Here is a 13,024-nt window from a genome sequence, read left to right as displayed (position 1 = left end):
TGCAAGGAGTTCAACAATATCGTCCATTATATATTTCGACTTTTCCGGAAGTATTAAAATCTTGTTGGAAGAATTAGTTAAATCATAACCCCGACATTGGCTTCATATGAAAAAGTTTATGTTTTAGTTGATTTTTTTAATAATATTTCAACACCTCTGAAGATGTTGAAATACACGATGAATGCCACTATTGAACTCATTATAATCTCAGAAATCTACTAGACTCGAAATGAGTCAAATCTAAGGTCTCTAGATCTATCAGCGAGTTTTGACTAAAATTTACTGATGAATCTAGAGATCTTAGATTAGATTCATTTCAGGTCCTGTGAATTTTTGAGATTACAAGGAGTTCAACGATGTCGTCCATTGTATATTTCAACTTTTTCGAAGATGTTAAAATATTATCTAAAGAAATACATTAAATTCTAACCCCATTATTCTTATATTCTAACCCCATTATGCTTATATGCATGCGTCTTAAAGATATTAAAGATAGTGGAACATTCTTCGATAAATTTCCATACTATAAAAAAAATAAAGGTCTAAACGATATTGTTGCTTCCCAATTTCTATGCTGCAGATCCATGTCTCCATTCTCCATAAAGCCTGATGATATCTAAACAACTGGAAATGAGACAAAACATGTTTGACTGAAATCAATTGCAAGCAGAAATAAGAGAGAAGCTGTGCTTAGCTGAGCTGAGATTCTCTGCACTCTTCATGTGGCCATGGCAAGTAAAGAAAGATGTCATTATTCAACTAGTTGAGGTACGCGATTGCGTTACTGAAACATTATATATTAGATTAGATTAGTGAAGAAGAGCAAGATGCCATTTTAAGTACACTGTTACTCTTCTTCTACTTTATTCATGGCAGGCAAGTGAGATCCACCCACCGCGTCATCCACATGGAGATAAGTGCCACTAGTTTACCTTTCACGCCCTGCAACTAGGCACACTGAAGCATGCATCGTAGAGTTGTCAAGTCATCTATGATTTCAAAGGGAAATCCAGCTCTGTCGGATTTGATTATTTGATCAAAATTCTGAAAAGAATTTTTGCGTCGATGAGAAAATGGCTAGTAAAAGTTACAGGAAAAGAAAAAGGAGCAAGTGAAGTGAGTCGCCTCGAGCTCCACTCCGAGAAAGGAACAGTTTGTTTTTTTTCCTCCCTTTATCAGTCGGAAGGGACAGTGTTGTGCATTGTGTACCCTTTCTCCGCTTTTGTTGCCCCAGAATGGAGCTTGAGAAGGAGCACGAGCAGTAGGATTCTCGCCGTTGTGGTTGTTGGTGCCGAGGAGGATGGGGAGGAGGTTTCTCGGCTTGCTGGTGCCGTTGCTGTTGCTGTGGCCTTTGCAGGCGGAGTCCAGCAGTGCGGCCTTGAACGACGACGTGCTCGGCTTGATCGTTTTTAAGGCTGGCATTATCGATCCCCTCTTCCAGCTCGCGTCTTGGAACGAGGACGAGGACGACCCCTGTGGCTGGACCGGCGTCAGGTGCAGTCCGGTTAGCAGACGCGTCACGGAGCTCTCCTTGGTTGGCCTCTCTCTCTCCGGTAGGATCGGGCGCGGCCTCCTCCGGCTTGCCGCGCTGCAAAGGCTCGACCTTTCCCATAACAACTTCTCGGGGAGCCTCCATCCTAGCCTTTCCCAGCTCGAGGAGCTCCGCTTCGTCGATCTCAGCCACAACATCCTCTCCAGGACGATTCCCGATGAGTTTTTCTTGCAATGCCGGTCCTTGAGGTCGCTTTCGATGGCTAACAATGTCCTTTCTGGGGAGATCCCTCGGAGCATCGGCTCTTGCTCCTCCTTGGTTGCCCTAAATCTATCCTCGAACAGGCTCGTAGGTGCTCTGCCGAGGAGTATGCTGTCCCTCGCTTCCCTTCGTTCCCTTGACCTCTCTAACAATGCCTTAGTTGGAGATATGCCAATGGGAGTCAGTCGGTTGTATAATCTGAGATCGATCAGATTGAGTGGAAATCGGCTCTCCGGCGGGTTGCCCGATGACCTAGGTAGGTCTTTACTTCTGAGACATCTCGATCTCAGTGCAAATTTGCTCACCGGCGAGCTTCCCAAATCCATGCGGAAGCTCTCACTGTGCCGCCATTTGAGCCTGGCTTCCAACCTCTTCACAGGGGAGATTCCACCATGGATTGGGGAAATGATGTCTTTGGAGTTCCTTGATTTATCCAGCAATGGCTTCTCCGACAGAATCCCCGAGACGATCGCCAAGCTTCAGATGCTCACCTCTTTGGATTTGTCCCGGAATACCTTCACCGGTGGCCTTCCTGACTCAATCAATGCGCTCGGAAACCTAAAAAACTTGGATTTGAGTGACAACTCGCTTATTGGGAATCTTCCGTCGTGGATTTTTGAATTGGGATTGAGTTATGTGGATTTGTCAGGGAATGCTTTTTCCGGCAGAGTTCCAGCGGTTCTCGGTAGTGTTCCTGGCTTGAAATTTTTAAACCTTTCTGGGAATTCACTTTCAGGTTCTTTGCCTGCTACTGTTCTGGCGCTCGACAGGATGAAAATCCTTGATCTTAGTACGAATATGATCAATGGAAGCATTCCACCGGAGATTGCGAGAGCAGTGTCTCTGAAAGAGCTGAGACTTGAGAAGAATTCTCTGACTGGGGAAATACCAAAACAAATAGGGAATTGTTCTTCCCTCACAACTCTGTAAGTCTGTAATTTTTTTTTCAGTTTTTGATTCATGTTCAAGTCATACTCGATTAACACAATTTTATAGATAATCATTCCTGCTTTTCTGAGTATTCTGAAGCTGTGCTTTTGCCTCTCATTTTGTTGTAGCAGTTGTCATTAAGGTGAACAAATAAGCTGATACATGGTTGAATGACTGATTAGGAGACTGCTTAATACTTTCAATCCCTTGCAAAGTTTGATAAATTCTTCTTTTTGGCAATAGCTTGTCGATACCAGTAAGTTATTGATTATTGGTTCAGTGGTAAAAAAATTCAGTAGTTTGATCAAGTCTATGATACAAAAAATTGTATAGTAAAAAGAAGATAATCACACTTACACAATTTTGTTTGATATAGTTCCTTCCATTTCAGTGTTAGCTTTGGTATACATTGTGAAATCAGGGATGTTTTATTTATAGATCAATAACGTTGTTTATTTTGACGATTTAACTTGCTGTCACGATTTGTTGTTTGGATTGCTTCTTTTAGGGTCCTGTCGCAGAATAATCTCATTGGTCCAGTGCCATCTACAATAGCTAACCTCACCAACCTTGAGGTGGTAGACCTTTCCTTCAATATGCTAAGTGGCAACCTCCCGAAGCAGCTCACCGATCTTCCCCATCTCCACTCCTTTAACATATCCCACAATCTCTTCTCCGGGGATCTCCCTGCTGGAAATTTCTTTAACACCATCCCGGCTCCCTCCCTATCTGACAACCCTGATCTGTGTGGCTCAGCAGTGAACCGTTCATGCCACACTGTTCTTCCAAAGCCGATAGTACTCAATCCTAATACCTCCAATTCATCTTCCAATACCTCATTACCATCTGAGAACATTCACCACAAGAAAATCATATTGAGCATATCTGCTCTTATTGCAATTGGAGCTGCTACTGTGATTGCTCTCGGTGTGATCACCATTACGATCCTTAATATGCATGTACAGGATCCTCCCCTTGGCTCTCATTTAGATGCTGACCCTGCCCTATCTGATGAATACTATAGTAACTCTCCAGCAAGTGATGCTAACTCTGGCAAGGTTGTAATGTTCTGTGGGGGGGATTCTGGTTTCGGTGTTGGAGCTCATGCAATCCTAAACAAGGACTGTGAGCTGGGTCGTGGTGGCTTTGGTACAGTTTACAAGACGACTCTCCAGGATGGAAGGCCTGTAGCCATCAAAAGGCTCACTGTTTCAAGCCTAGTGAAGTCACAATTAGAATTCGAAAGGGATGTTAAAATGCTTGGAAAACTTAAGCACTCCAATCTGGTGGCTCTGGAAGGATACTATTGGACACAGTCCTTGCAGCTCCTCATATATGAGTATGTCTCAGGTGGAAACCTATATAAGTTCCTCCATGATTGTTCCACCTCAAATCCCATCTCATGGCAAGAACGCTTCAATATCATTCTTGGGATTGCGAGAAGTTTGGCTTACCTACACCGTATGAATGTTATTCACTATAACCTCAAGTCAAGCAACATCCTCATTGATGGCTCAGGCGAGGCCAAGGTTGCAGACTATGGGTTGGCCAAGTTGTTGTCTACGCTCGATAGGTATGTGCTAAGCAGCAAGGTTCAGAGTGCGCTTGGGTATATGGCACCCGAATTTGCATGCCGAACAGTGAAGATAACTGAAAAATGTGATGTCTATGGATTTGGAGTGTTGCTATTAGAGATTATCACAGGAAGGCAGCCTGTGGAGTACCTGGAAGATGATGTGGTGGTGTTGAGTGATGTGGTAAGGGTTGCATTGGAAGCAGGAAGAGTGGATGAACTAGTGGATGGGAGACTCAGCGGCAAATTTCCAACAGAGGAGGTTGTGCCCATTGTGAAGTTGGGATTGGTATGTACATTGCAAGTCCCCTCAACTCGGCCTAGCATGAGTGAAGTTGTGCACATTTTGGAGATGATCAGATGCCCACATGAGCACCCAGAGGAAGAACTGACTTGAGCTTTTCGATCTTTTGTTGTTGTTCTCATTGTTGTTTTCTTCGACTGCCAAGGCACGAAGCTAGTACGTAGTATGAGTGTAACGCATATATTGCCTTTCTGATAGAAGAGAGAAAAAGGGACCTTTCTTCTTCCCTTTGGCACAAATCCTCATGATGCTCAATAGCTCTCATGATGCTTGTGCTAATGAAGAAGAATAAAAGGGTGGAGAGAAACACGACTAGTATTTTTGTTCATGTGTGATTTTAGATGTGATTTCCTTCTCATTCATGATTTATGCTCTTTCTGGATATTGTGACATTGCATGAAAATTGAAATCTATCGATATGTCCTTTCCTAGTTATGCAGCATACAGTGGCAGCCATGAAGAGTACTGAAAGACCAAAAAGATGTCATCAATCATGTAGTCTGCCTATTCCCAGCACATGGCTTCATGAGTCATGAGCACTAGGCATGAAGGGACAGACAATTAGATGGAACATTTACAATATCTGAAAACCTAATGTGTGATAATATTCTCTTGTACAAACAAGACTAACCATGACAGTAGAATAACTATATGGAATGAATCATATCTGTTGCTTCTATGTCGGAAATTGGGTAATAAAGTCAGGTTTTGGACCACAAAACGCAAGAACAAGCAAGCTCAAGCTCACATCATTATACAAGAGAGAGAAAGAGAGAGTGACAGAGAAAGGAGGAGCAAGCTGCACATGCACTCAATCAACACTCGACTTGAGCAGGTGAGTAGGTGCAGTGGATGTATTGTCTAGTTATTGTTTTGCTTTATTCTCAAACTTCATCATGTAGTACTATTTTTTTTTTCCTTCCAGCAATCAGAAGGCAGCTTGGATCAAGTCAAGTTGATTGGCTTTGGATAAAGGTATTCCCTTAATTAGTTTGTTTGTTTTGTCACAGCCACAAAAAGACAGATTGCTGTTGTGTTTGCTTAATTCTTTTGCTGATCAGGCTGGAAGACAGACACACTAACAATTTGTCAGTTTTTTGTTCTGAGTCGACTGAAGTGGTGGGTGGATTCCAGGTCATGAATGGAAAGTAGTGACTGTCTGCAAACACTTTACAGTGCAGCGTTTACAATGAAATAGTGAAAAAAAAAGAGTTGTGGTTGAGATTGGAATAGAAATGCTGTCAAAAAGGACTGATCGGTCTAACTGCTGGGAGTAGATAAAGATGAGATACAAGGTGCTATTAAAATTCTTGAATAAATATGGAAATGAAAGATTAAAAAAGATTTAATTAGTAATGATAAAATAAAATATATTTTTTAATATCCATGATATAGTAAAGAATAGAGTGAATGATTGACTCACTTCCATTCCATTGCCAGTGTGCCCAACTTGTTCGATGTGCTGGCCTTGCTAAGATTGCCTAGTTCCATAGGCCCTCCAAAACAAATGGCTACAATATTTTACCTAATTGACACACTTGGTCAGTCGGACCAACGTACTTGTCCGGATTGATTGGACTACTCAAATTGCTTTAATTTGCTAATTTGAATAGATTGATCGAAGTGATTATATTGCCAAACCAACTAGCTCACCTTTAATCACGTAGATTTTGATCCTATGAGTTTGCCAAAACCAACTAGCTCACCTAGTTCGATCAACCCATCCAATCTAACTAGCTAAAAGCCTTGCCCATAATTAACATTATCTAAATTGATAGATTTGTCTAGACCGCCCTATAATTGACCAACTAGACCATTTGAACCACTTGGCTCACCTAAACTAATTGACCACTATATATATAAAAAAACATGTCTATCAATAACACACACTCGGCACCTAGTGAATAGACAACAAAATTATATTTACTAAACATGACCTCATGTTTAATCCATTGGGTCATCTTCTAGCCAATTAGAGTAGAGTGCTCCTTTTAGATGGATAGGGCATACCCTTGCAATTAGGCACCTCATAGTTGATTCGGGTGAGAGTGCTCTACTCAATTTACTCTTAACCCTGGGTACCTCCTAGGTCAACCCAAACAAACATTCATTGTTTGAGACATCCTCATGAATATAAGATAATAAAATTATTTTAGATGTTAGTACAATCACGTCATAAGCGGTTGGATCCGTCTGCGTTGGATTTTGATATGATCGACAAAAAGTTCAAGTTATACTTGAGTTGTTATTCAGATGCAATATTTGTTAAGTATGCAAGTGCAAAAATTTAACTAAAACTATAGGTGTAGTGATGATTCAATAGGTTTTGAAGTTGGAGAAATTCAAATAAGTCAAGATTGCCCAAATATTTAATAGATAGAAAAGTCCAAAAGGACTTAGCAGATGAAAAGGTCAAGAGATCTTGGTAGGTGAAAACTATAATAGGTATTAGCAAATTGAGAAACTTAATAGGTCTTGACAATATTGGGATATGTGAGAGAAGATTGAATAACTAGAGGAGGGTGAATAGTAATTCTTTGTGTAAATTTTCTACTCTTGCTAATGTCTTAGCAATTGAGTACAAAGATATAGATGAGCCCTCCTTACATGATAGTCTTTCTTTCTTTGTTCTTCCTAAGATATAGATGCAATCCCTTTCTTAGTTTCCTTGGCATAAATATTTGAACTTCTATGTAACTCCATGGTGAAAAGATCTTCTATTTTGAAGTGTTTACTTTCTTTGAGATTTAATTCATGTTCGAAGTGGGTCAATACAAAATCTCATTATATTCATAATTCAAACAATAATCTTTTCAAAATCTTTACCTATATATGTGTTGTGCATGTGATCATTAAGTGTCATGCGCCGTAGAGATAAACCAACACATGCTAACACAAGTTATAATATGGCGAATAAATAACCCTTCTTACACTTTCAATCACTTCATCTTATGCCAACACAAGTTATCTCCATGATATGAAGCATTATAATTAGCCTTACAAATTGAAAATAGTCACTACAATCCTCTTGCAATGAACCGGACACCAAACTACTCGGTCCATCCTTCGCCGACCATAAGCACCTCCTAGATTAATCCAAGCAAGCCCTATTACTAGGCACCCTCTATAATTGATGAGAGTGGCAAGTGTCCAACTCAAATCATCCTACCTCTTATGTTGATCCGAGCAAACCCTCATTGGGAGAGACCTAGCAAATGACACATAAGTTATGCTTTTAAAAACCCTTGTAACATGCGGTTTTGTTGGGCTGAAATTTGTGTCCAATATAAGATTTCATTAGGCTCTCTCCACTTGCATAATTTCCTATCCCCCCCTCCAATTAGTCCTATACATATTAGCGTTTGCATATTCACAACCATGAATTACACTTGTATACGAGCAAATTAAATACCCTCATCCATGGATTTCTTATAGTTTTCTCTATCATTTGAGTAACTTTCAGTCAAATATTCAATGATCAACTGACCAAATATATCATTTGTGTCCCTACTCTATCTCATTAATTATGAAAACAAAAACTATTAGAAATCCACTAATCGCTAACTGTTGTAGCAGCTGGCAATCAATTGTTACACATTATAACAATTGATAACTACAATCTAAATCTTAAGATCTGGTTAAATAGGACCGCATGATTTTGCCCAATTATCATGATACGAGAGGATCAACCACTCAGGTTAAATCATCAAAATACTAAATCGGTAGCCTACTTAAATTCATAAATCTTCAAAGGCTATAAAACAAAACACATCTTATTCCTCTTAAATAATATTATTTTAATACCTTGGGATTATAACTTATATATAAATGATATAGCATATATTAAACCTGTGTATATGGTGGAATGACTTATACTATTTAATTATTTAATCTAAGTCCATAAAATTCTAACATAAGTATGATAAATTCCCAACTAACATTTATTCAATTTGTCTCTGCCTACCACTCAACATTTAATGGCCAGTAGCAGGTGGTAGTTAGATCAAGCGGCTCAGCGCAGCTACCACCTCTCTTCAGTCACTTATTAGCACGCCCACACCAAGCTCCTCTCCATCTTCCTCTCTCACTTCGATCCTCGTCTTCTTCTTTCTTTCTTCGCCAAGTAAACTTCTCCTCCTCATCCACTGATTTTCCATGCTATAATCGTTTAACTAATTGCTTAATTAATTGCTCTTCTTTTTTCCTCTGACCAGTGGGATCGGAGACGGTGATGGTGGATGAAATCCCTTTTCCTCCCCAGATCACGCTCACTAAACCTCTCACCCTCCTCGGCTACGGTAATTAACTTCATACGCTAGCCGCCACTTGTTAAATTACATTTCTTCCATTATTAATTATTGATCGATCACTTTGTAAATTTGTGTTGCAGGGATCACTGACATCGAGCTGCAGTTCCTCCAGATCAAGTTCACCGCCATCGGCGTCTACTTAGACAAAGAGAATATCGTCGAGCACCTTGCAGGGTGGAAAGGCAAGAAGGGAAGCGAGCTCGCCGGGGACGACCTCTTCTTCGACGCCGTCGTGGCAGCCCCGGCAGAGAAGCTCCTGCGGGTCGTGGTGATCAAGGAGATCAAGGGGTCCCAGTACGGGGTGCAGATGGAGAGCGCCGTGCGGAGCCGACTGGCTGCCGCCGACAAGTACGAGGACGAGGAGGAGGCGGCGTTGGAGAAGGTGACGGAGTTCTTCCAGTCCCATAACAAGTACCTCAAGAAGGGCTCCGTCCTCACCATCCACTTCCCGGCGTCCAACCGAGAAGCCGAGGTGACGAGCTAGTCTCTTTGAGCGCTCTGGTCGATCGATCATAAATATATCACAATTAATGATAGATTGTGTGCATGCAGATTGGATTGGCGACGGAGGGGAAGGAGGCGGAGGCGGAGGCGGAGGCGGAGGCGGCCACGGTGAAGGTGGAGAACGGGAACGTGGTGGAGATGATGCAGAAATGGTACCTGGGAGGAAGTAGCTCTGTGTCTCCGAGCACGGTGGCGAAGTTGGCGGAGCAGCTCGGCGAGTTGCTCGTTTAGTTAGTTGAGTGGTGGGTGGGTTCTTTGCAGTTGTAAGTTGGATGGATGCTACTGCACGCAATAAGTGTAACCTTTGTTTGATCTATTCTATTATCAGTGCGCCTAAATCCAACGGCTAAGCCTGCTTATCATGATTCCCTAAATACGCATGTACTTATAATTAAGCCTATACACACATTACCTTTGCTTATCTATTTTGATCAGCTAGCTAGCCCCTGCTATAATGACCAACCCTAAGTGCATCTCCGAGTCTCTAACAGTCTGTTTGGAATGATATGGAATTCAATTCCTTTTAGAATTGGAATTAAATTCCATACTTTGGAATAATTTTTTAGCTAAGAATTGATATGGAATTCAATTCCAATTCCATAAAACAAGGCAAAAGTAAATCACATCTCTTTATGTGTGATTTAGATAGGGAATTCAATTCTCCATATTATGTCCATTGTGCCCTCATTCTCTCTTCTTTGTAAAAAAAAAAAAAAAAAAGAGAAGGATAAAATGGTAAAATATAAGAATTCCATAACTTAAGTTGCAATTCTTTCCAAACATGAGAATTGAATTCAATTCCTTATGGAATTCAATTCATAATGGAATTCAATTCAATTCCATGACTTAAGTTATTTCCAAACAGGGTGTAAGAGTCTCTAATAGTTGTTTGATCGATTGGATGTGGCCAGAGAGGGCCAATAGATGCACGTTTTGTTTGTTGTTTAGTCTTCACTTTGAGTTAGAGCATAATGGAACATACAAACACACATAAACTCTGTTGCGCAAAGAAAGGACAATACCTCTCAACCTCTAAAACGCGGAAGAAGACGAAGAGAGAAAAGAGATCGCGCAGAGCAACAAGACAAAGACGCACAAAAAGGAGAGCAAACACGAGGAAGGAGAAGAAGAGAAAGAAGAAGAGTTACCGTGGTTCGGCAGCATGTCTACTCCACAAAACGGTCGAAGCTTTATTAGAATTCTCTCTACACAAGAGAATCACATTTAATGATTTTTGTGTTTGTTGTTGTACAATAGATTTACAATGAACCCTATAAATAATGCTAAACCCCAGTCCCGGTAAAATAGTAACAGAATTTTGTTATGAAAAATCACAACAAATTTTGTTATATAAAATCTTAACAGAATTTTATTATGAAAAATCTTAACAGATTTTTCTTCCATAACATCTCTCATATTAACCTTCATCCAAATATGAGTCACCCATTAACAATCTCCACCTTGGCGAATATTCACCCCTTCGAAGAACACGAGTATCTGAACAAAACTCCACCTGGATCTTTGGGTCTGGACTTCCTTCCTCTAACATCCAAAGATATGGATTAAGTTCAAGCAATGCTTAAACTTCTCTATAGTCACTGGCTTTGTCAGCATATCTGCAGCATTGTTTGCAGCATTGTCTACAGTATAAACATTCTCAAGTTGAATTTTTCCGAAAGCAATCAACTCTCTGATCTTGTGAAACCTCACATCAATGTGCTTGGTTCTCGCATGATACACTTGATTCTTCGCCAAATAGATAACACTCTGACTATCGCATAACAACTTGACTCCACCTTGCTGAACACCCAGTTCTTTAACCAACCCTGTAAGCCATAAAACTTCCTTCGCTGCTTCAGTTGCTGCCATGTATTTGGACTCCGTAGTAAACAATGCAACAATAGATTGAATCATAGATTCCCAAAAAATAGATCCTCCTACCATAGTAAACACGTATCCTGTAGTAAACCTCCTGTTATCTAAATCTCTTGCATAGTATGCATCTACATACCCAGTAACTAAAGGATCTTCCGGTTGTCTACTGAACATGATACCATAATCATTTGTATTTCTCAAGTATCTAAATATCAATTTCACTGCATCCCAATGTGGTCGACCAGGATTTGAGAAAAACTTTCTTATCATACTAACTTCTTGCGCCAAATCTGGTCTCGTGCAAACCATGACATACATCAGACAACTAACTGCATTGGCATAAGGAACCTTTGACATCTCTTGGATCTCGTCATCCATCTTTGGACACTGTGTACTGGATAACTTGAAGTGATGCGCCAGGAGTGTGCTCACCGAATTTTCATTCTTCATGTTGAACCTATCCAGCACCTTCTCCACATAGCTACATTGAGACAACCATAATCTCCTTGCAACTCTATCCCTGTGAATCTTCATCCCAAGAATCTTCTTGGTCTCCCCCAAATCTTTCATGTCAAATTCCTTGCTCAGTAGTCTCTTCAATTTGTCAACCTCTTTCATCTTCTTTGCAACAATGAGCATGCTATCTACGTATAGTAGTAAGAAAACTAGTGATTCATCTTCAAGGCTCTTCACATATATGTAGCAGTCATACTCACATTTCCTATATCCATTTTGAATCATGTATGAATCAAAACGTTTGTGTAGGACCGTGACCGTTCGATAGAGGGGGGGGGTGAATATCGATTCGAAAACTTGAGTGTAAAAGTACGCAGTGGAAAAGTAAATGAACACAATTGATTTTACTTCGTTCGGAGCCTGTGACGACTCCTACTGAAGGCCCGTGGTCCTTGACCACTTTCGTTGGGCAATCACTAGCAATTCGAATGTGATTACAAAAAGAGTATAAGAAATGCTAATGAAACAAAGCACAAAGCTGTACCGACAGAAAAGAAAACTTAAGGAGCAAGGGCGCGTTGTCGGAGCTTTGTTAGCATCGCTGGAGCACAGAGCAGCAAAGCAATCTGGGAATTCTGAGAGATGTGTATTTTTTTTGTGAAGCTCCACCCCTGGGGCTTCTTTTATATGCTGCTCCGGGCGCCTGGATCCCTTCCGGGCGCCCTGGTGCGACGTGGCAAGTCCAGTCAGGATGCTCCACGTGGCGAGGCGACGCAAAGGATAAAACTTGCCTCCGGGCGCCCGGATCACCTTTTTCCAGAGATTCCTTCTCCTGCAAAACAAGGTTAGTCCGAGGCAAAATATACCCTGCAACACAGATTGTTAGTACAATGAATTAACAGAAAAAGTATGACTTAAATTCCGTCTTTCCGAGACCGGAATCTAGTCACGATCTCGACTTAGATATCCGAAATGGATCTAAGCCGAATCGACACCTAATGTTCCCTTCCCGGGAACGCGTCCTCGCAATCACTCCCCTCCAGTGACTTACCTTACTTACCTGCCAGACGTCCGGTCAGCCCTTCGACCCGTCTGGACTTCTCGCCAGCTATCCGGTCAGCCCGTTGACCTAGCTGGACTTCTTGCCAAGCGTCTGGTCAGCCCGTCGACCAGCTTGGACTTCTCGCCAGCTATCCGGTCAGCCCGTCGACCTAGCTGGACTTCTTTCCAGACATCCGGTCAGCCCGTCGACCTGTCTGGACTTATCCTGTACACTCGATCAGAGTGTTAGATTAACAATAAACCTAACTTAACCTATT

The 13,024-nt window shown here is 41.3% G+C and overlaps 2 protein-coding genes across 2 annotated transcripts; both read left to right on the top strand.

Annotated features, from left to right (window-relative positions):
- The first annotated feature begins 929 nt into the window (after window positions 1-929).
- LOC121981510 (probable LRR receptor-like serine/threonine-protein kinase IRK) lies at window positions 930-5,790 on the top strand. Its single transcript, XM_042534072.1, has 3 exons — window positions 930-2,679; window positions 3,192-5,395; window positions 5,486-5,790. The coding sequence occupies exons 1-2, from the start codon at window positions 1,301-1,303 to the stop codon at window positions 4,651-4,653; spliced, it is 2,841 nt and encodes a 946-aa protein (XP_042390006.1). The 5' UTR covers window positions 930-1,300; the 3' UTR covers window positions 4,654-5,395; window positions 5,486-5,790.
- Window positions 5,791-8,568: 2,778 nt separating this feature from the next.
- Window positions 8,569-9,748, top strand: LOC121983178 (chalcone isomerase-like protein 2). The gene is made up of 4 exons (XM_042536136.1): window positions 8,569-8,683; window positions 8,775-8,858; window positions 8,951-9,342; window positions 9,423-9,748. Coding segments are annotated over exons 1-4 (660 nt in total). The 5' UTR covers window positions 8,569-8,682; the 3' UTR covers window positions 9,606-9,748.
- The last annotated feature ends 3,276 nt before the right edge of the window (window positions 9,749-13,024 follow it).

Source organism: Zingiber officinale, chromosome 5A, assembly GCF_018446385.1.
Source record: "Zingiber officinale cultivar Zhangliang chromosome 5A, Zo_v1.1, whole genome shotgun sequence".
In the NCBI taxonomy this organism is placed as follows: Eukaryota; Viridiplantae; Streptophyta; class Magnoliopsida; order Zingiberales; family Zingiberaceae; genus Zingiber; species Zingiber officinale.
The sequence above is the reverse complement of the archived record's forward strand: the minus strand, read 5'-3'. Positions and strand labels throughout refer to the sequence as shown.